The following is a 24,847-nucleotide window of genomic DNA, read 5'->3' as shown; positions in this document are numbered from 1 at the left end:
TATTTCCTCCTACTTAAGGGTGTTTAGAAAATACCAGTTGTAGCGGATTGTGCTTCCCTTAAAGGGATAGTTCACTCAGAAATGAAAATTACTCCATGATTTTCTCACCATCAAGCCATTCTAGGTGTGTATGACTTCCTTCTTTCAGACGAATATTTTTGTATTTTGAAGCTTTAAAAAGTGCATAGTTAGTATACCATACAGCTCCAGGGGTTTAATAAAGACCTTCTAAAGCGAAGCAATGTGTTTGTGTAAGAAAAATTTCAATATTTCAAACTTTATAAACTGCTAACTGTTGTACACATGCTCATAAGAGAATGGCGTTCCAGCGGATGACGTCGGACGTAGGCATAGCGTAATTTCTGGTGTGAAGTGACAAACGTGGAGGCGCAGAGAGAGCAAAACAAAACATGGTCACGAATTAGAAGTACAGAACGAGAATTGGTAAAGTGTCAGAAGATTTCAATATAAGCCGAGAGGAAACCGGTTTTGCTTTGCTGTAAACAAAGTTGGTTCTCGCAGGACTAGCATATAGAGATTATGGTTTATAAAGTTTTAAATGTTGACATTTTTCTTACACAAATGCATCAGTTCACTTCAGAAGGCCTTTATTAACCCCCTGAAGCCATGTGGAGTAATTTTTATAATGGATGGATGCACTTTTTGGGGGCTTCTCAAATCCAATCCCAAATACCAATCACTGCCATCAGCTTGGAAGAGCCAGGCCATTGTTTTTTTTAAATAACTCCGATTGTATTCGTCTGAAAGAAAAAAGTAATAAACACCTAGGATGGCTTGTTGGTGAGTAAATGATTGGGTAATTTATATTTTTGGGTGAATTAGCCCTTTAGTTCGGAGGCCATGCTGATTTTATATGAAGATGTTCTGATGATTCCTGAACTCAAAAAAAAAAAAGAAAAAAAAAAAAGACCCATTTAGATAAACTATGTAAAACTACTATAACAACTGTATATAGTTGTGTAATTTAAGAATGATACACCTAAAGGATAAGAGGTAAGCAAAAAAAAAAAATGTCGGCCGCAAAAAAAGAACCTTGAAATATCTAATCATGGCTGACTTATGAAGGTGCACTTTTTTTCTTGACAGTAAATGAGAAGTGTGGACTGTGCTCAAATCGAACATCTCATTAGCTTGAAAATTTCTTACAAGCTTTTCACGTTGGCATCAGCGTGCTGTGACTGTGTGGTGGAGCGCCTGCGTACAGCAACAGCAGGAGAGGAGCCATTAGTAGACTCACGCTGTGGCAGCACCACACTGTTAATGCAGCATGAAAGCTTCACAACCTCCATCTTACACAGGCCCGTCTCCACCGGCACATCCTCATTCCTCTCTTGTCCCTCATCCTGTGTCACAGCCCGTCCTGTCATGGCTGCTGTTTTGTGTTGTGACCGTGCTGGAAGGGATTACGGCAAACACCTCCATGTGGTGGGTGTCTGACCCCCTTTTTTATGGGTCGGCAGAGGAGAGATGATCGCTCGGGCTGCTGTCAGGCAGGGGGTGTGGGGGGGCTGGTATTGTTCTCTTCCTCCTCCTCCTCCTCTGTGCCTCTCTCTTTGTGTCTGGCACCATCGAGACATCTAGCACAGTTGTGGATTATGGTTGCAATCTCCTGTGTGTGAATATGTAGTAAGTGCACTTTCAAAAGCACACGCACATGTTTCATTAATGTGTAAGATGAAGATTATGTTTGATGACACAGCACCAGGGTTATTATCATTAACTAAAACTAAAACTAAAACAATAAAACACATCTGCACACTGCAGATGCTGATATAAAAAACACTGACAACGAAAACTGTACGTATATAAACTACAGTACCTGTTTTCAGATTATAAAGTGATTCATTTTTTGACTAGATGCAGGAATAATAGAGAAAGAACAGCATTATGCATTATGTTTGTCAAGGCTGTGAGGATGCTAACATATGAAGAGTTCAGATCCAAAACAAGCATGTCATTGAATCATTCATTCAGGAGATTTTAGATTTCAAGTCTTAATGAAGTGAGACACTGACTCCTTCATTGAATGTTTTTTTTTTTTTTTTTAATTATTTTGTTTAAATGAATATATGCTTTTAAAAGACATAAGCAATGCACAGTTTGTCAGAACCACTAATAAATTACGTTATTTTGTTTAGTTTTCTAATCTTTTTTTTCTCCAGAATCATGAGAGAATCATGGTCTCTAATTGATTAAAAACAATTGGGATTCTCAATTTATCCAGAATCGTGAAGCTGTTGTTTAAATGTTGTTTATTACTGCATATAATTCATTAAAATGGAAGTTTAATTTCATAGAGTTCAAACTACATTTTTATTTTTTTATTTTTTTATTTTTTTTTTGCATTTTGTCTTTTTCAGCTGAATAAAAGACTATTTTACCTATATATTTCATCATTGAGGATTTCTTAAGAAAAGTTTAAAAATCTCATGTCATCTCGTTCTCGTGAACCCAGTCTCGTGTCTCGTCTCGTCTCGTGGGATCACAATCACACCCCTACATATATATATATATATATATATATATATATATATATATAGTTGCAACTGAAATAATTAACCCGCCCCCCCCCACAGGAGTACTTTAGAAATACAAGCTTTTCTGAAGATCCAGGACTTCATAAATATTGCATCTACAACAGTTTACTGGCATATTATAATATGAATATTAAATGTAATGTTTTTGAGTTATAGGATGTATCCATAATACAGCTATGTTACAATTATTCAACCCCTATTCAACACTGTTGTTTTAAGTCACTTATGTTAATGGTAGAGAACAAAATTGTCTTAAGTTAAGCCTTTAGAAACTCTATTAAAGGACAGAATTAGCTTGGGCTGTTACACATACATACATTTAGCCCATGCATGTGCTGAAGTTGAGTAGTAAATATTTTAAAGTCAACAGAGCTCTCACCAAAGGTATAGAGAAGAAACAGAGAAGAAATAGTTTTATTATATTAGAAAGTTTAAGGCTACATGAAGATTTCCAAGACATTAAAAGTTCCTAGAGACACAGCTGGCAGCCCTACTCTTTAGTTTAATGTGTGTTGTACCAGAAAACCTTTGAGGGTGTTGAACAAAAAAAGCACAATATCATAAAATGTTTGATCAGAGCAACTGAGAAAAAACCTGCAGTGTACAGTCAAAGACTTGCAAGAAGACCCAACAAAGGAGGAACAACATTTCAATGCAGAGTGTAAGATGAACACAAGTATGGCCTTCATGCTGAGACATCTTGCCGAATACTACTTTTGACCAAGGAGAACAAAAAGGCTGACTTGAACATGCCAAAATTCATTTGGATGGACCTGTAGAGTTCTGGAAGAATGTTTTTTGTGGAGTGATGTGACCAAATTGGAACTTTTTGGACCCATGGATCAGTGTAATGTATGGTGCAAAAAAGGCAAAGCTTTAAGCAGAAGAACACCATCTCCATCATCAAACATAAAGGTGGATCAGTCCTGTTATGGGGTTGTTGTACTGCAGCAGGAAGTGTGGATGGATTCTTTGAAGTATCAGGCCATTTTGGCAAGAATTGTGATGCTTTTGGTGCAAAAACTGAAGCTAATGATCAATGGACTTTCCTGCAGGACAATCATCCCAAGGTATACATCCAAATCTACTTATGCTTGGTTCAGGGATCAGTCATAGAATGTTGTTGAGTGTCCTGTTCAGTCTCCAGATTTAATTCTCATTGAAAATATTTGGGTGAATTTGAAGAAAGCAGTGGCAGAGTGAAATCCAAAGATTGCCAGTAATCTGAAAGCTTTTTGAGGCGAGGAATGAGCCAAGAGTACAGTAGAGAGGTGACAGAAGCTTTTAAGCACTTACAGGCAGTGTTTATTGGTGGTTTTAAAGAACGAAATATTCTGCACCAAATTGTACTTTTGGGGGTTGAATAATTTTGAACATGAACATTTAGAGCCAACTTTTAATTTTTATTTATTTAGTTTTTTCATTATTCATCAACTTACGTTCTCAAAATTACTAAAATGTGCATTAATAAATTTTCTTTAACAGTGTATTGAAGCCTTTGTTGAATTAAAAAAAAAAAAAAAAAAAAAAATGCAGCGAAATGTCTTGCAGGTCAAAGTGGTTGAATAATTTTGATAATTCTGAAAAAAAAAAAAGCAATATATATATATATATATATATATATATATATATATATATATATATATATATATATATATATATATATATATATATATATATATATATATTTGTAAACATCGTGTACGTGCACGTGTATCATGGCTGCAGAAAACCGAGGAGCAATAGCAAAATAGTTAGATTTAAAAAGATTATAGATTATATTGATTTGATGTCATTTTCAAAATGTTCTCTGCATATTACAAGAGCTTGTCACCCAGTGATAAGCACTGTTATTCAGCGAAATTGACTTTAGATAGTGGGATAGTTTTACAGATCCGAAACAGGGATGACGTTTTTTGTGGGCGGTTCAAGTGGCAGTCTATGGAGTAATGGTTAGATTTTTATTTTTTAAAATTCTGACTTTATTCTCGCAATTCCTAGATTGTATCTCACAATTCTAATAAGGAAAAACTTGTCATTCTCTCATTTCCCCTCGGCTTAGAATAGGAGTTTATATCCCACACTTCTGGCTTTTTCCCCTCAGAATTTACAAACTCACTGTTTTTGAGTTAAATCGAGTTATAAAGTCCAAATTAGGGGATATAAGCTTGAATTTGTAAGGGGAAAAAAAGTCAGAATTGTGAGATTAAATAAATATTATGAAAAATGTTAATAGTAATAGGTTTAAATAATATTTCATGCTATAACTGTAGGGCTAATACATTACGTCCCCTATAAAACAGCATATGTGAATATTATGTAGACCTATTGTTTAAATCAAATTTATGCTTTAAAAGTAGAGTAATCATAGCAGTTTTCATCCATAGTATGTCCGTTTAAAAGTCTACATTTAGCTTCAAATGGCGTGTTTGATGACGGTATTCTATAAAATTTATTTGCATTCCGATTTTGACATCAAAAGGCACATAAATATATATTTTTCTCTTATTCCATGGATTTTACCCATTTACCTCCACTTGTTACCAGTGTTTTGTTGCAACCACTTTGTGCGCGCAGCTGCAAGTGACGTCACTGTGACGTCTACTCCAAATTGGGCTATAGAGAAAGAGAAAACAAACAAACAAAAAATTATTAAATAATAAAAACTGTAATATATCAATGCATAGTACAACATCCTGTTATTGTTTTAGCACAAACATATAAATGCACAAAACAGTGTATCCAACCTATATCAGCCTAGTTAAGGTGCATTCACAATCACAACATTTTTCAAAGTAACCTGTGGTGGTGATTGGCAGTGTTCAGCAGTTTTATGGAAATGCACAGCAATACGACCACTGTCAGTTAAGAATACTACAGCGACCGACTTGGGAACCACCAGAAATGTAAATATGCTAACACATCTTAAGCCAAAGTTTCTGTGCAAGCCAAGATGTTTTGATGGTAGCTTGGTTTTTCACTCTGGGTCACATACCCTTAGTTGTTAAAATCACAACTCTATATTGAAAATATATTTTGAATCTGCATCACCCAGAATTTCAGCTTTCAGTGTGGACAGCCAAATAATGTGTTGCTAAAAACATGTCGTGTTGAACCTATTTAGGACATGCTGGTGCTGTTATTCCATGTGCAGTGAAATCGGGGCATGGCTGCATTTCATCTGGCTTTGTCATGCATTGCAGCACTGCACAATAAACAGATCAACTTTCTCCCCTTTCTTCCGGCTCAATACAGCCACTACGGTCTGTAGTTAACTCGAGCATTCTTTTGTCTCCAGCGCACACTGATCCTGGCTGCTCATGAAGCTCCTTGGATGATGAATGAGAGCACTGTTATCACCCTTGATAGTCATTAGCTTAAGGCAGTTCCTTTGGCATCCAGATGGGCACATAATGGCGGCTTCCTCTCCGCCCGCAGCTCACTGTGAGCTGCCCACAGACCCATCTCCCGCTCGCAGGTGCCACACACACACACACAAACACACAAAGAGCCTCTTATGGCAGGAGGGAGATGGTTGGCGCAAACAAGACACATTTGCATGGCGTTTCCATCTCCTCTTAAAGCGGTCCTGCCGAAACATCTCTCTTAAGAGCCGCATGAAATCTGAGATCTTAGATTCGAATCGGCACAAAGTGTTAGCTAATGAAAAAACAAGACTTCTGTGGAACACAAAAGGAGACATTTAGCATAATGTCCATGCTACTCTCTTTTATAGAATAATAATAATGGGAGCAGACGCTTTGGAAGCATCAATGAATGAATGCACCACGTTCTAAGAGTTCCAAAGTCATATGACTTGATATCTTTCTGTCTTAACCAAGAGGCTGTCTGACTGACATTTAAAGTGACCAATCACAGTCATTTTGTCGAGCGTCATGTTTGGGGAAACAGGTGTGCAACCAATAAATGATTCATTCACAGACATCGTCTTTGGTTGTCCAGAATGTTTTGTCAAGTAATCCAGTGAACTTGACAGCTGTCTTCTTTCATGAGGGGGACTGGCATCACTATGGCTTTGTTTTCAGGCAGACGTTATAGAACACGACGCACAAGCCTCCCGAGAATCCTGTAGAATACAATCAGATGACTTTGAAACACCCAAAGTGGATGATTAATCGACTAATTGTCAATTATTTTACTGATTAATCAGTAGACTTTAATTGATTTTATTGTTATACATATTTTAACAAATAAAATAAAGGTAATCACGTCAGCTTTTGATCATATTATGTGATTACAATTATTATACAAATTAATTTATGCAAATAAATATAGTTGGTACACAAAATGAGATGACAGACAGAGAACCTCTCTCACATCATTCTGCCTAACATCTCCTTTTGTAAGTCGTATGGATAAGAAATGAAATAAAGGTAAATGGTCAGATGTTTTTTTTTTTTTTTTTGGATAAAGTATTTTATTCACAACAGAATCTCTCTTAAAATACCTTATAGGGTTATGATAATCAAAACAGTCCTGATGCTAGATCACGCTTTGATCTCTGCAAACCAGATTATGACTTTAATGATATTTTTTACTTTATCATTAGCTTGCTCCACACTGAGCTGCTTTATAACTGAAAGTCAGGTTGTAATTCTAACTGAAAGTGACACTGGTTCTGGTTTTTCATGTTTAAAACTGTAAAGCTGCTTTATTTAAGGCTATCTGTTGCATAAAGTACTAGAAATAAATGAATGTGAATAAATGTGACATGACTTTACTGGATTACCGTACTGCAGAGCTCTTGCAAACATCAACATTATTTGTAATCAGATCGTAAATGCTACTTTTATACCGCTGTCAGTTTTTCTTGTGTTCATTTCGTTATTGAGAGGGAAATGCACAGTATGTATTTACGCCTTCATCCAAACGCTGCTCAGGTTTGTTTGCTGTGCTTTTCTTGAATTGCATCCAGGACAGGGTTTCCAGGTTTTCACAACAAAACCCACCCAATTGCTACTCAAAACTAGCCCAAAACTGGCCCAATCATGTTTTAAAAATCGTATTCTGGGGGATAAAATACATCTTTTTTGGAGAGGTTTCAGGTGCTAAATATCACCTTATTGGGGTCGATTCAACCAACGAACATCAAAAACAACCTGCGGCAACAGTGTTAAAGTGGCCCAGTTCTGCGGGAAAACAGCAGACTTGGCAGCACTGATCCAGGAGGGCAGAATTACAGTCGTGTGCTACAGCGCCACACTGATCAAACTGCATAATTGCAGGCTCTTACATTAGGTCATATGACATCCAACAACTACATGACAACAAAAATATTTGTCGCTAATTTTTTATTGCAGACGTTGTTGATAATGTCAACTAATCGTTGCAGCCATAATCCCTACTCTAAATCATTGTATTGAAAAAATTTAGCAAATGCATAATACAGGTGTGTTTTTTAATTACAATTGTGATTCTGGACCACAAAACCAATCATAAGTAGCACGGACATATTTGTAGCAATAGTTAACAATATATTTTATGGGTCAAAATGATTCATTTTTGTTTTATGACAAAAATCATTAGGATATTAAAGGGGTCATCAGATGCAAAGTTCACTTTTACATGTTGTTTGAACATTAATGTGTTTTGGCAGGGTATGTACAAATCTTACCCTATAATGTTAAAATCCATGCAGTGGTTTTTAATAATCTGTAAAAATAATGTCCCCTTTTTCAAATCAAGCCATTCTCAGATGCCTGTCGGTGTGGCGTCACACCAACAGAGGCCGCTCACACGATAGTTGATTTACATGAGCATCTTACCTCAGACCTGTCTTACATCAGCTGTAACAGTTCGACCTCCATTGTTCGATGCCGGAGCAGGGATGTAAGTTAGACAAGACTATCTCAGATTGAGGTGTTGTGTTGTGGGATGTAATAATGAATGTAGTGGTCATCATTTACTCCTCACATCTGAGCCACTGAAGATGCAGTGGATTAAGTTTGTTTGTGAAGGGAATGCGCCTCCCGATCTACATAAATGCGTCTATGTTCACGCAAATAATTTGTGATCCAGTTTCACTTACAGCAGAAGTGAGTATAAGGTTTTTTTATGAATCTCTGCAATCACCTTTCCTAATAAGGAAAGTGCTAGTTAGCAAGTCACTAAATGCAGCTGAAGTAAACAGGCTCATCACTCCACAGAGAGTAGAGAGGGGCGGGGTGAGCAGAGCTCATTTGCATTTAAAGGAACAATCTATCAGATGGGGATGATTTTTGCAGAGCTGATTTTGGCAAGGTAAAAAGGGTTTTGTTTTACACTACCATTGAGAATTTTTAACCAAAGTATATTATTAGCTTTTCATTAAGACCCTAAAGAATCAAATCAACTTGTGGAAAATGGGCATCCGATGACCCCTTTATATAAAGATCATGTTCCATGAAGATTTTTTGTAAAGATTGATTAGTAGTATTGTATAGTATTGTATAGTAATAGTATTGATTAGTAATATGCATTGCTAAGAACGTCATTTGGACAACTAAAGGCAATTTTTTTTTTCAATGTTTTGATTTTTTTTTTTTTTTTTTTTTTTGCATTCTCAGATTCCAGATTTTCAAATAGTTGTATCTTGAGCAAATTATGATTGAATACTAACAAACAATACACCAATGGAAAGCTTATTTATTCAGCTTTCAGATGATGTATACATCTCAATGACTGAAAATGACTGGTTTTGTGGTCCAGGCTCACAATTGCCATTAGCCACTGAATATATTTATTATTCTTGGTAACTAATAGCAGAATATAAGATGCATTCACACAGCACTACAAAACGCCTGTCAGTCCCATATTTACACCTGCAAACCTCTGCGTTTGAAACAAAACATTGTAAGATTAAGGGCATTTGTTGTTAATTATTGGTAAGTTAACCAAAGGATTATTCGACAAATTCGAAAATAATAATTAGATTAATTGACTAGATGAGAAAAAATGGTTAATTCATTGAAAAATGATTGTGAGTTGCAGCCTTTGTCGCAATCAATGACAGATGATGTCATTAACGTTAAGGCTGACACAACACATTTTAACAAGCCTAGCTTTATTTTTTTAAATAACCTGCATGAAGTATATGTGGTCTCTTGCTTAGAGGAGAATGTTTGTTTTACAACTTCAGTGTCTGTGAGAATCTCGCTGGGTTCCATGACCTGCTTTTACGGGACGCTGTGGTCTCAGGCCCTTCTGTCAGTCACTCCACAGCATCATCAGCCCTCTGATCCCTAAATCACTAATCTCATGTCCTGTGCCTCCTTCCTGAAGCCCATCTGACTGCTCTGACCCTCGGTCTGTCCCTCAGCTTGGCTTTTTTGGTTTTTGCTGACTGCTGAGTCTCTACTGATGGACATGTTCCTCTACTTTTATCCGGTGTGGAGCCTCATGACGGAAGCACCTCTGACTGCACTCCGGATTACAGTAGTGTGGTTGAATGTTGAATATGGTTATGTTCATACACAGTTAGGTTATGAAAGAGAGTAGCAACCAGAATCTATAACTAACTTGGCTTGTATGAGACCAATTGTGCACCAATAATTTGTTCACAACAAGACAGAACTTTTTTGGAGGTGATCTGGATGTTGATCCCCTATGCTGTGTGGACGTAATCTGAAAAATGGTGATAAGAATGCACACCAAAGTCTAGAGTGTTGGTGCAGTATCATGAGAAAAATAATCATACTATATCAATATACGCTTGTATCTGCACAGCCCAAACAAGATGAGAGTGTGTTAATATGATAACCCCTGTACCAAATGTGATTAGAATAGGAAACTGGTTTTGCAAGTGAGCAATCCATTTGTAATCGTGCCTGTTTTCTCACGAGCAGTGCTGATTGGCCATCAGTGATGTCCATTTAGGCCCACTATGATGCATCAGTATGCAAATGGACCAAAAAGGTCATAAATAAGAGAACAAGCAGCTTTAACTCAGTCTCTCTGTCTCTCTCTGTCTGTCATCCCTCACTTCCTCTGTGCTTGTCAGTCTAAATGACCTGAAGTAACCCTGTGATTCTGGTGGAAGAGATCCACCTGTCTGACTGGGAGTTTTTGCAGGCTCTCAGTTATTTGGTGCTCTCCTCTGTTGGATTTTGATTTGTTGCATTCGTGGTATTTAAGCACTGTGCTGTACGGTGATGGCTAAAGGATTACGCAGCATTGAGTGCCTTGTTGCTTTTAGGAAAATTTGTTACTACATTGTTAAAATATATTAAGGACTTTTAATAACAAAACACAGTGGTATTTTTGACATCACTTAGCTCATGAATTAGTTTGGTTATGCACAATTAATTGAATGTGATCTTTTTACTGTTTGGATAATCTGGAGATTTGTCTGGATTGTGTAAATCATGATTATTAGTGGATAAATGCATGAATCGGCAATTTATAGCCTAGTATGACTTATTGATACCTGGGTCAGAAATTACTTTTTTCCATTAAAAGTGGTAATATTTGCCCTCTGGAATTGATTTACCTTTTTCTTACAGTTTCTTTACTTCCATGTCAGTCTTCGACGCACGTTCACAAGGGTACCACAACGCATGGGAATGAATTATATACAGAAAACGAGCAAGTGCAGAACTCATAGCAAAGCCACTGATTTGCCATTGATGCACTTAAAAGACACTGCCAAAAAAAAAAAAACTGCATACAAACATATCTTAGATGCAATGAGAGCAGACCATTATTTCAGACACTGGTATGTGAAGGGTTTTGTTTTGTTACAAGGTTCTAAACTGGCCTAATATAAGAATAATAACTTTATTTATTTATTTATTTAATTTGTATTTAAATTTTTATTTTAACTTCAGTTGGGATACATTTGTTTGCATTTTGTTTTGTGATTTGGTTGAAAGGTCATTTGAAATGTGACAGCGGCTTGCAAAATGTGACATAACGCCCTTAGTCTAATTTCAGTATACTGTTTTCAGTTGGTGATTGAGAAATGCTGCCATGTCCTGTTCCTCTATTCCTCTGTCTCTTTTTTTTTTTTTTTTTTTTTTTTTGACAGTGTCTGTTTTGGAGTGCTGCGAATATTGAAATGTTTGTTGAATTGGAGTGAATTGTGTTGAGTTGCTTCCCTCTTCTGGAGTGCCAGGGTATTACAACTATATTTTCTAAAATCTAAACTGCAGAGGAGCAATTATGCTTCATTTTAAATAATGTGTTTTTTTGACCATTAGATGATCTTCAGTATGCAGTTTATTCATCGGTTTTCCTTGCCACGTTCTCTAAAATATTTAATCAGTAAAGTCATTTACATCATTCATGCCTGTACCGTCATAGCAGGACTTTTTTGTCCTTGGTGTGTATGTTAAACACACTCACAGATATTGACTATAGATTTATAGTTTTGCCGTGTAAAATTCTTTTATCATCAAGTTCTAGTGAAATCTGCATAAATTAAAGTAGTGCCACAAATACTAGCATGATGCATTATTATGTTAGTGTTCGTAAATAAACAAATAAATAAATAAAAGCAAACAACTTCAGAGACGGACATTCAGATGCATTTTGCAGGTTTAAGTGTTGTATTTATTTATTAGTTTATTTGTAATGAAATATGTTTTGCACAAAACATTATTAACATCACATTAAACAATTATTTGTAAGAATTGTATTTCTGTATTGCAACTTCTATCAAACTTCTCCATAAGTCTCTCACCTAATAAATGTTTGTCGCACACAAAACATGTCCGATTCAAACCTAAAAGACAAACTCCTGAATAAACCATTTTCCTCTATGAAATAATATCAATAATAATATTAAAACAGATGAATATTATCAGATGCTGCCATTTGTCTCCCACCATCTCTAGCATATTTGTTTAATATCTTGTTAAAGCTTGAGGCTTTCCTTTATTACAGCAGTGCATGTGCATTTGTGGGTTTCTGTGGCTTGAGGGCTAAATTGTTATCATAAAATTATTACATTGAACGTCATGTACAAACCATGTACTTTGTACATGTACAGACTGTGATTTTTTTTTTTTTTTTTTTTTTTTTTAAGACTGCTTGCTGGTCCTTGTATCATATGACTGCCATTTCCACGCCATTAACTTTCTTTTCTTTATATGAATGGACTTGACTCTAAGTCTAATGATATCTAATGATATTATTTTGTTTCTGCTATTAATTTGTTTTCAAAATATGATAACTTATATAGTGGGTGTCTTAAACACTTGTTTTCATGACAGATTTATTCAAATATACATTAAGTAATCACTTAAGGGGTTAATTAAAAATATAATAAATACATAATATATGTCGTATATTTTGCAATCTGTAGCTCTCAAATGAGCTATGAATATTTGGTTATCTTGTTCTTGAGGTAAATATAGCATTACATAACATCCCGGAACAGCATGCGTAACAGTTCACAAACTAATTTACTGACATCTTTCTGTGGCTGAAAAGATGTCAGTAAATTATTGCGGCTTATTTTTGTAGGCCCGGAAACCAGACGTTTGAATCACCCTGGTTCCCTCAACAGAAACCAATAGGATTTTTCCATTGGCTTTTGGATTATTGCAGAAAATAAGCTCTGTGACCAACAGAAGTTGATGATTCTTACACATTTTGCTCATCATGATGATCTTCACAAATAAACACAACTTTTATACGTTTTTGAAGCCAAAATACAAAGTCAAAAGCTAAATGTAGGCTGTAAACAAACACATGACCTCAGTTAAGATTCAGACAACTCTTTCAGTCTTTAATAAAAAAAAAGGTAACACTTTATTTTACGGTTTCTTAACTAGTTGCTTATTAGCATGGATATTACTAGAATATCAACCATTTATTAGTACTAATTAAGCATATATTAATGCCTTATTCTACATGACATTATTCTACCTCCCTAATCCTACCAATACCTAAACCTAACAACTACCTTACTAACTATTAATAAACAGCAAATTAGGAATTTATTGAAAGAAAAGTCTGTTAATAGTATAGTTAGTATAATAGTATAGTTAATACTGAATAAGTGTTCCCTATTCTAAAGTGTTACAAAAAAAAAAAAAAAAATCCACACATTGGAAACGTCTTGAAAAAATGTTTCTTTTGCCACAGCTTTTGTATATATGCAAAATTTGTAATATCCAAGGTACACATTTCAACTAATTGTGAATTTAATTCTAATATTGTATTTTCAGAAGGTTTTGGAATATTTGTCCTCTCTGCAAAGTTGTCAGTAACACAGTAATATGTAATTTAAACAGAAGGGTTATATTGACTTAAGATTTTGCTTACATCTTGTAAATATATATATCGTTTTTATTAAAAAGTAGCCAAAGGTAAATCAATAACAGTTACATTTGCAACAATATTTGAAATGTGATTTATAAGATTTGTTGTATTTTGAATCCAATTTTTCTTTGTAAAAGGTAAAAATGTGAGCATACTGAAGTTAAGGATTCATTAGTTTGAATATACACTGATCCAAGCACTATCATAACATCTTAGTTGATAAGTGTACTCTATTTTTGACAAAACATCCCGTGTTTCGGTAGTGACGGCACATTTTCGGTAGTGACTATAATGTTTTTGTAGCAACCACTTCGCATTACAGAATTTTAACTTGCACACTAAAACGCTGCTAAAACATACTTAAGTTGTAAAAATTTGCATAACTGTACAACATTTTTGTTTATTTCCCCCAAATAAAAGATTATGTGCTCCCTTTTGTCACTACCGAAACAATGATGACATGTTTCGGTCATGATTGTTACAGTAGTGACAATTTTATGGGAAAATTTATGGGACAATTTTAGATACTTTTGAAGCTAACTCAAAGATTCTAATGAGCACATTGTTAAGGAGAAGTCCAAAGATTCACAGATAATGTTGTCACCCCCTTGTCATCCAAGATGTTCATGTCTTTCTTTCTTTAGTCATAAAGAAATTATGTTTTTTTGAGGAAAACATTTCAGCATTTTTCTCCATATAATGGACTGATATGGTGCCCCGGTTTTGAACTTCCAAAATGCAGTTTAAATGCGGCTTCAAACGATCCCAAATGCGGTTGTAAACAATCTCAGCTGAGAAATACTTTTTAGAGTCAAACGCTCATCTTGTCTTACTCTGCCTTGACTTTTTTTCCGGTTCATGACAGTTAGTGTATGTTGAAAAACTCCCATCTCATGTTCTCCCTCAACTTCAAAATCGTCCTATATCGCTGTTTTACCTTTTTTGTTGAGGGTGTTGGATCTTCTTTGCATGTTCACTTTGCAAAGACTGGGTCAGTACTTCTGCAGCGATGTAGGATGATTTTGAAATGATTTTTGAAGTACAAATACAGAGTTTTTCGACATAGCCTGTCTTGAGTCAGAATACACAGATTTCAGGGAGAGCAAGACAAGACAAGCATTTGAGATTAAAAAGTATTTAAATTGTATTTTTTTTTTTTAATGAAAATAACCCATCGTTTCGCTAGATAAGACCCTTCTTCCTCGACTGGACTCGTCTACAACCGCATTTGTGATCTTTTGAAGCTACATTTAAACTGCATTTTGGAAGTTCAAAATTGAGGCACCATATCAGTCTATTATATGGAGAAAAATCCTGAAATGTTTTCCTCAAAAAACATAATTTCTTTATGACTGAAGAAAGGAAGACATGAACATCTTGGATGACAAGGCGGTGAGTACATATATGTGGATCTTTGCTTTGGAAGTGGACTTCTCCTTTACCTAGGACAGTTCTGAACAATGGTACACATATAAAAACTAAATGTTATGGAATAGCACCCATAAAAAAATGTTTAATTATAGAAAAACGGTGTTCGGTGGTGCCGTTCTGTAAAGTTACACACAGATCTTTCAGACTTTTGAATAGATTTTCCTCAAAACGATGGGGACTATCTACTCACCATGTAGCTATGAGAGAGAAAGACACAGGAATATTTCCTGATCATAAATGTAGGGCTCTAGTTAAAATCAGTCTCAGCCAGTGGACTAAAACATACACTGTTTCGGTAGTGAAATGAAAAATGCAGGACACATTTTTTTTCTTGCATAAACGTTCATAATTCACAAAGAAAATATAAAATACATATTTTTTTAACTTCACTTTTTAAAAAAATCTAAACAATATATATATATTTGAAAACAAGAAATTATATAAAATGCAAAAAAAAAAAAATAATATCATTTTCGCAAGTTGAATTTTAGGGGTTAGAGTTTGGGACAAAACTCCCAAAGTACCAGTAAATGATGACTTTTTTTTATATTAAGCTTACTGATATTTTAAATATTATTGTGGGTTTCAATAGATAATAAAAGGATCTTAGTAAACATCTAATATTTAAGTACTGCTTTTTAAATGTTTTTTTTTTGTTTGTTTGTTTTTTTTTTTGTTTGTTTGTTTTTTGTGGGACAGCAGTTTGCACCAGTTCTGTAGAATGGCCCATATATGTTTTAATCAAAGTGGAAGTCTATTTACTAAATAATGTAAACTTGACTGACTGCTTTACTTCTACCTTAATGTTGCAGCAACCTCTTATTAGCAACCACCTTTTTCAAAATAAGTACAAGCTTAAAAAAATAACAGAATAAAACATACAAATATTTTGAGTGTAACCATACACTTTACTTTAGGGATTTAACCAAAAACCCATTAAAACCCATTGATTCAAGACATTAGAACCAGTAGTCCTAAAGGGCAGAACCCATTTTTTGTGTTTTGGCCCACAAAAATATGTCATCCCTGCAGCTTTCTGTTGAGTCTATACTTGGTAACGGTACTGCAGACGGAATGGGGGTGTTACATTTTGGTGCACTTATCAGGTGTTACAGTGTCCAGGAGTTTCTTCTCAAACGCTCTGCTTCAGAAGTTGTGGTGGCACGTGGGAGCTGTAAATCCCAGGTGGGTTCAGGCCCATCACTCCACGGCCGGTGTATTCTCAGTCATGCTCACCATGCGGTAAGCACACCGAGTGTGGATAACGGCGATGCAGAAAAGCCTGCGGTAATGCTTCATCCTTATGCTTGGAGAGCTGCCGCAGATTAGCACGGACTCTGGCAACTGTCAGCAGCTCGCAAGCTCCACGCCACCCGTCCCAGACGCCGCTGCAGCGCGGCAGGGGAGCGCTTTCCGTTACCGCTGCAAGAAGCATTACCGAAACCTCAGCCTTCTTCGGCGATCCCCAAGTGTGCAGGCTTAAACAGATCCCACCACTGGATATCAGCTCCAGTTATTTGTCAGTTTCCTCACGACAATGACAGGCTGTAATCCAGAGCTGTCCTTCCACACACGGATAGACGCCGAAGATCAATACCGAGGTGCTTGAATGCGCTCATACTCATGTGTCATCACGTTCCACATCAACACAGGAAGAAAATGAGAATGACACGATGAGACGGGTCGGTAAGCACCTCGAGTGACGGCTGTCCCGTAACACGTGAGATTATGGTGACATTACGGTGTCCTCTTCTTGTTGAGTGTCACGGATGGCGCTCTTTGAGTGAGTAGAATCAGTTGTGGACGTGTGTTTGTGGTGACAGACTTGATCCCATGTTGCTGTTCTTTGGCTGAGTGTCTTATAATAGCATTACTCATAATGCACTGCCACTGATGACATTACCACTGTCCATTAGTTGAATCTTACCCCCACTTGTCTGTGTATGTATCACCCAACAGGGACGCGTCTAACTGTCTGTGAATAGACACTAATGATATGGTGTCAAAAGGGTCTTGTGGTAGTGAGGACACAGTTGGCAGAACAGCTAGGAGCGGGTTGAACTTAGCTGCTGACCGTTTCAAATAAATTGCTTTTGAGTAAATACCCAATGAGATGAAATTGGGCTCTTACAATAGCCAAAAAGCAATATTTTGTTTATAGTGATAATTAGAAGATATTTTGTGGAGTGTGTTTGTCTGCTGGAATTTTGGCTGACTCCTGAAGATTTTCATATTTTTTTTTATATTCTGTGTGTTTGTTTATTTTTTGCAAACTGAACAACATACTCTTTAATGTCAGCTTCCACACTGTTTAAACGGCAAATGTGACATTATTATTACTAGTGGACAGCATAACATGAAGGATAAATATGTTTGCCTTTATGTTTTGGCCTGATGAAGAGTAAAACTGTAGACGTACATTGAAAGAGGAACCTGAGACAGCAAAGAATTTCACACAAACTTGCCATGGCCTTTTTTGATTAGCACCAGTTTACTATTAATGAGTGTAAAATACAGTTGAAGTCAAAAGTTTACATACACCTTGCACAATCTGCAAAATGTTAATTATTTTACCAAAATAAGGAGGAGCATACAAAATGCATGTCTTTATTTAGTACTGACCTGAATAAGATATTTCACATAAGATGTTTACATATAGTCCACAAGACAAAATAATAGTTCAGTTTATAAAAATTACCTCTTTTTACATAAACTTGATTCTTAAAACTCTGTTGTTACCTGAATGATACACAGCTGTGTGTGTGTGTTTTTTTTTTTTTTTTTTTTTTTTTTTTGGTTTGTTTTTTTGTTTAGTGATAGTTGTTCATGAGTCTCTTGTTTATCCTGAACAGTTAAACTGCCCGCTGTTCTTCAGAAAAATCCTTCAGGTCCCACAAATTCTTTGGTTTGTCAGCATTTTTGTGTATTTAAACCCTTTCCAACAGTGACTGTATGATTTTGAGATCCATCTTTTCACACTGAGGACAACTGAGGACTCATATGCAACTATTAAAAAAGGTTCAAACCAGAAGGAAACACAATGCATTAAAATCCGGTGGTGAAAACTTTTTAAATTTGAAGATCAGGGTAAATTGAACTTATTTTGTCTTCTGGGAAACATGCAAGTATTGTCTGTAGCATCTGAGGGGCAGTAATAAAGGAAAAAAAAAAAGATATTTAGGCAAAATAAAAATGTACACATTTTCATTCTGTTCAAAAGTTTTCACCCCCTGACTTTTAACACACCGTGTTTCCTTCAGAAGCATCAGTAGGGACTTTAAGCAGCAGCCACGGATGGAACGGCAACAGCATTCCAACATCATATTGCGCGTTCACGACTTTAACTGCCACTTCTTGACGTTCTACCGTAGCCATCTACTACGGGAGAACAGCTGGTTTGCCGTAGTCTTTACAACATCACAGATTAGTAGATAAATGTTACATTTTATAGTATATACCACTGTAATTCCACCAGTATACGATTCTACCATTTGTCTTTCATTTAATCTGTGTTGATATGTTTTAAACTTAAGCCAATTTTAACGATGTTTTCATTTGTACAAAGATATGTCTGCTGTTGGCATCAGCACCTAGTTGCTTAATGATTTTTACGTTCTCCGCTACAGCGGTGTTACAGCCTACTTCCAGTCATCGTAGCCGTTCCATTGGAAGCTGTTGCTTAAAGTCCCTATTGAGTGTTTGAACCTTCTTAATAGCAGTACTAAATAAAAAATAACTGCCTTTTGTATGATCCCTCTTATTTTGGTAAAATAATTAACTTTTTGCAGATTCTGCAAGATGTATGTAAACTTTTGACTTCAGCTGTATATATGAAGTGAAGTGAATTTATGCTATTAGTTCAATGTAATCACTGTTCTTATTTTTCCTTTCAGAAAATTCTGCAACTTCTACCTGAGAAAATCAACAGTCGATGGCAGTTTCACAGTATAGGTGAGTGCTGCTCAAACCTCATGTTACACTCACATGGTTCATGCCACACAGTTTAGCTGTTGAAATTAAAATATTGCTTACAGTATCACTATTTCTTTGTGCGTTATTATTTATGAGTCAGTCTGTATGAGTTCTGCTGTTAAAGCAGGTTCAGGAGAGAGTCAGTGTAACCTGGTTTAATGCTTTCTCACAGAAAATAATTAGCTACAGAGTGAGTGAGAGCAGGAGGTTAATAAATGAGAAATGCAAATGAGAGGCTTCATTTGAAATGCAAATTACTAAATGAAATTATGCGTCTCGTGGTTTCAGTCTTCCGTACAGGAAGACCCTCAAAGGAGGCAATAACCTCAATTAGAGCCCTGTGCGTAGAGACGACAGACAGACAGATCCCTAAGGGAAATTCAAGCAAAAATTACTGCAACAGTGTCTAAGATTATTGTTATTGATTTTAGTTATACGTGTTTGCTGAGCAAAGTCATGTCCTTATGCTCGCAATCCTCTCTGTGTCCGCTAAAGTATCAAAACACAGCTTGGCTTTTTAATAGATCCAGTCCAATTCCAGACTGTGTTCCAGTTGTTCCTCAGTTGATTATAAAGCATGTCGTAGTACAGCACATCTGATCCTCCAGTTTACTGTAGAGACTGTGTGACAGAGCAATGTCACAACTGGCATATGAATATAAAATTTCAGCAGATGGATGGATTTTATTTATGTATTTATTTATTTTTTGCATTTCCTGGTTTGAAATATCAAAATAAACTACAACAGGGTAAATAGGATGTAATAGGAGTTTGTGACCGCTTTTTCAGCAACATTGAGCAAGTTTGCATGCACGCCAGTAAGCACCCTTTAGTGATGTCAAAATACAATCATTTGCATATCTGATTCCATACTCCAGGTGTGATGTTAAATAAAGCTTGCAACAACTTATGTGAAACTTACAGCTCATATTATCCTCTCATGCAGTTATAAATGTAGCGTTTGGACTGAACCACTACTAATTCTGCTGCATGAGATGAGAATACTTAGTTTCTGTGTCATGAAAGAGTCTGCTTTTGTGATATATTTCCTCCTTTCTTTGCTGTAAAGTGTTTGCTCTGTCTAGATGTGCTTAAATCTGCACTAATGATGCGTTCCTGTCACGTATCACACATGCACACTTTAATAACCGACAGACAGCAGGTTATTGTGATTACATGCCATGCGAAATCGGGATAAGAGGCAAAAAACTACCTGTGTCGACTGGTTTGTGCTTACGCCGTTCATGACCCTACTCCAATTCCAAATAATTGGCATGGCATGTTTCAATCAACAATCTAATTTAAAATAAAGCATAAATACAAAAAAAAAAAAACTATTCTTTTAAAAATATGACTTTTCATGCAGTGTGCCGTGTAGCTGTATGTGGACATAAACTATCTGCAAAGTTGTGACGCAGACAGTGCATGAAAAATAAAGTTATTGTCTATCAAAAAAAGAGTCGGCTCACAATCGCCTGAACGAATCGTCAAGAATTCGAGTATTATTCTGTTACGTCTATACGTCATGAAGTAGCATATTTGCATAATGTCCGCCCACGTTCTACGTCGCAAACAACTTGCCTGCCTACAAACACAGTAACATTTCCATGTGGTTTACGTCATGTCGAGAAGACGCTGTATCCTACGCTGTGAGAGTAAATTTGTTTTATATTCACTTCCAAAAGATGAAGCTACAAAGATTGTATTTTCTAGCGATCGTTCAAAATACGTAGTTGTGTATGTTATGTTGTGTAACATGCCTGCACTTGTCTAGCGAACCGGCTAACTCACGCTTCTGTAGTTCTGTTGTTCAGCTGTGGACCCACTGTAGTCTGACAATTTGTGATTGATGCAGCTTGACTGTCTGTCTGTCTCATTAGTTGGAGTAATGATAAAGGATGTTGCACGAAGCGGCTTTCACACAAAAAGTTTTCCTATGAATCACATTCAAATGAGTTGAACTTTTGCCGCTGCGCTCTGAAGGGCTGCACTGAACCCAGCGGCCAGCGCAGCGCTTTCCACGTTCGGTGTGAAAGCCACTTAATGCATTATACCAGTTGAAGTTTACAACGTAGAGGTATGCCTGGTTCACAAATTGCGAGCACTTTCCACGGTAGTCCGTGTGGGTTTAGAGAGACTGATTCTTCAAACTGCTTCGTACGAGTCGTTACGAATCATTTAGAAATTAGGTAAAATTAAATCTAAAAGTGTTTTTTGACATTGCGTACATGTAAACCTGTTTTAGGAGACTGATAAAACAATATTAGCAACCTTTAAAATGGCATAATAGGAGCACTTTAAAGAAGTCTTTTTTGCTCACCAAGCCTGCATTTATTTGATCTAAATTGCAACAAAAAATTATATTATTTTTAAAATTATAAATATTTTTACAATTTAAAATAACTATTTTCTGTTTGGATATATTTTAAAATGTAGTTTATTCCTGTGATTTCAAAGCTGATTTTTTAGCATTACTCCATTATTCCAGTCACATGATCCTTCAGAAATCATTCTAATATTCCGATGTGCTGCTCAAAAAACATTTACTATTATTATGTTGAAAACAGCTGAGTAGATATTTTGTCAGGTTTCTTTGATAAATAGAAAGTTCAGAAGAACAGCATTTATCTGAAATAGGAATCTTTTGTTACATTATAAATGACTTTATCACCACTTCTGGTCAATTTAAAGCATTCTTGCTAAATAAAAGTATTAAAAGTATACATAAAACACCATATCAAATATTGGTCATGTTGTTTTAAGGTCCAATTCTCACTATTAACAAACCATTAACTATGAGTTTTGCCTCAATAAACTCCCAATTTTCTGCTTGTTAATAGTTAGTAAGGTATTTGCTAAGTGTAGGTGTTGCATAGGATTAGGGATGTAGAATATGGTCATGCAGAATATATGCTTTAGAAGTGCTAATAAACGATCAATTTGCTGGTAATATGCATGCTAATAAGTAGCTACTTAACAGTGTGAATTGGTCCCTATATTAAGTGGTTCCCAAATATTATTAGCCACTGTTGTGTCCATGAATTTCCAAGGTGGAAAACAGTATAGATAAATTCTAACAGTCAGATTTGTTAGAAATAATATTTTGGCTTATGCCCTCTCATACTCAAACTGTAGTCCTCGATCAGTAGCAACCAAATCATTTCATCATAGTCTCTATTAACCTTTTTAATTACTTTTAGGTTTGTGCATTAGAAAGCTGTGCAGTGTAATGATTAAATCTGTTACTAATCATTTCTTTTCTTTTCTTTTTTTTAATAGGTTCTATACTCAAAAAACTTTTGCACACTGGAAACTCTTTCAAGGTAAGACAATTAATGGATCAGAAGACTGATGATAAACACGTCTGTTGTGGATCAGAGTGAATGCAGGAAGTGGTGTTGTGTTTGTGTGTGCAGATCCGCTGTGAGGGCATGCGTCTGTTCCTGCTCTGGCTGCAGGCTCTGCAGAGTAACTGTGCCGAAGAGCAGCTCCTTATCTTCGCCTGTCTGATTCCTGGATTCCCTGCTGTACCCTCATCCAGAGGACCCTGCACACTGGACACCATCATATACAACCCCTTTTCCAACCCGCCTGACGGTAACAAATGTGCACACACATTAACATGCACACAACTAATCTGGGACCCGCTGTATTTATCAAGTGTCTTTAACTCAGGGGTGCCCAAACTCAGTCCTGGAGGGTTGGTTTACTGCAGAGTTTAGCTTGCCTCAACACACCTGCCAGGAAGTTTCTAGTATGTCTATAAGAGCTTGCTTAGCTGGTTCAGGTGTGTCTAATTGGGGTTGGAGCTAAACTCTGCAGTTTGGGCACCCCTGCTTTAACTATTATGTACTAACATATACTAGTCATTTGAAACAGTGCACTTACAGTGTACATACATATTTTTACATTGTACAAGTATATAAAAAAACCTACCCTTTAACCCACCCTTAAACCCAGCCAGTCCACAAACCATGTCCCTAAACTTACCAATAGCAGCCAATAAACAACCAATAAACAACTCAATAGCAGCAAAAGTATTTTTTGTTGCTCTTTATTTTAAGGTGTCCTTGCGGTGTAATTATACAAATAAGTATTGAGTAATGCTAATATTAGTTAACAACATTATTTAGCGTTAGGGTTTGGTTTGGGGTAATTATGCATAATTTACTGTTATTATTACTACAGTAAGTACATATAGCAAGGTCACAGTAAAATAAGTGTTGTACTGTGTTTTGCGATTTAACGTGAACGTAAAAAGTAAAAAGTGAAATTATATGAAGTGTAACCTTAATCTTTTATTCCTTAGCCTGTAGACTATCTGCAATTACACTTTCATCTTATTCTGACCAAGAATTGACTATTACACTGATGTTTTTCACAATGTTTAGGCATGGCTATATCTGGTAATATCACAGTAATACAGTGTCAAAAGTGATAACTCTTTCAGAACGTGTCCCGTTATGTCTCATTTAAAGGAAGTATAGAGTAGGAAAATCCAAGGAAAAATCCAACCAATCAGATCAGAGCTTGCCAATTTTTTTTTATTTATTTCGCTGCAGTTATTATACATTTTATTGGACCAAATAAAACAAAACCAAAAAAAAAAAAAACAATAGGATTTCCATTGACTTTTGAATTATTGCAGAAAATGTTCTGTGACCAACAAAAGTTTATGATTCTTACATGTGTTGTTCATCATGATAATCTTCACAAATGAGCACAATTTAATGAACACAGATGGCTGAATCCAAATGTAGCTGGAAGTGCTAAACTAAAGTACTTAAAGGGCCAGTTGTATAAACACAACCACTATGTTTAGACTGTGTCTTAAGAACTAGTTTGACTAACTAGCAGTTAACCAAGTGGTTATCGGTCTTGCTTTTCAGATTCAATTTAGATCAATCTACACTTTTGTGTAACTGGCTTTGAAAAGTTATGACCAGTCTTGCAGAAAACATTAAGTATTTTACTTTTCTAGTCTAAGCAGTTTATGCAGCCAGCCACAGGTTTTGGCTTAAAAAATATGTAATTCCTACAATGCTCTGTATGTCATATGGTCCGTTGAACCTAAAGCAGGGGTGGCGAACTCCAGTCCTGGAGAGCTGCAGCCCCGCAGAGCTCAGCTCCAACCCCAATAAAAACTCACCTGCTTATAGCTTCCTAGTAATGCTTCAAACCTTTATTAGCTTGTTCAGGTGTGTTGGATTAGGGTTGAAGCAAACTTTGCAGGGCTGCGGCTCTCCAGGACTGACGTTCGCCACCCCTGATCTAAAGCATCGATAAAGCAATGACTGCTGGGAATGACAAAATAAAGCAGAAATGTTGCAGGGTTTGATCAGCTGAGCTCAGTGTGAATGCTGTACCTGAAGTGCCCAGTAACTCTCTTATTCTTCCATGTTCACGGTTTTGCCCTTCACTCATTTTATTCCTCACCATTTGCAACACATCTACTGTGTTTCTGTCTGGGAATGTGATTTTTAATGATGGCCATTAATGCTCTTGTGGCACAAAGGCACTTTAAATCTAGCATTAGAGTGTAATAATCAAATGGCAGCACAGCATCCTTTAGAAAAGGAGGTCAGAGTCTGTTAAATGCTGAAAGGAATGATTTCCCTTGA

General features: G+C 36.1%; 1 protein-coding gene across 4 annotated transcripts in view; it reads left to right on the top strand.

Moving 5' to 3' along the window:
* Positions 1-24,847, top strand: part of ralgapa2 (Ral GTPase activating protein catalytic subunit alpha 2) — a 182,486-nt gene that overhangs the window by 43,592 nt on the left and 114,047 nt on the right. For all 4 annotated transcript variants that reach the window (XM_051132677.1, XM_051132675.1, XM_051132674.1 and 1 more), the window contains exons 4-6: positions 19,148-19,205; positions 22,506-22,549; positions 22,643-22,823. In XM_051132677.1, coding sequence (XP_050988634.1) covers positions 19,148-19,205; positions 22,506-22,549; positions 22,643-22,823 — 283 coding nt within the window. The remainder of the gene's footprint in view (positions 1-19,147; positions 19,206-22,505; positions 22,550-22,642; positions 22,824-24,847) is intronic.

This window comes from Labeo rohita, chromosome 17 (assembly GCF_022985175.1).
Source record: "Labeo rohita strain BAU-BD-2019 chromosome 17, IGBB_LRoh.1.0, whole genome shotgun sequence".
NCBI classification, from domain to species: Eukaryota; Metazoa; Chordata; class Actinopteri; order Cypriniformes; family Cyprinidae; genus Labeo; species Labeo rohita.
Note: the sequence above shows the minus strand (reverse complement) of the source record. Positions and strands in the feature narration are given on the sequence as shown.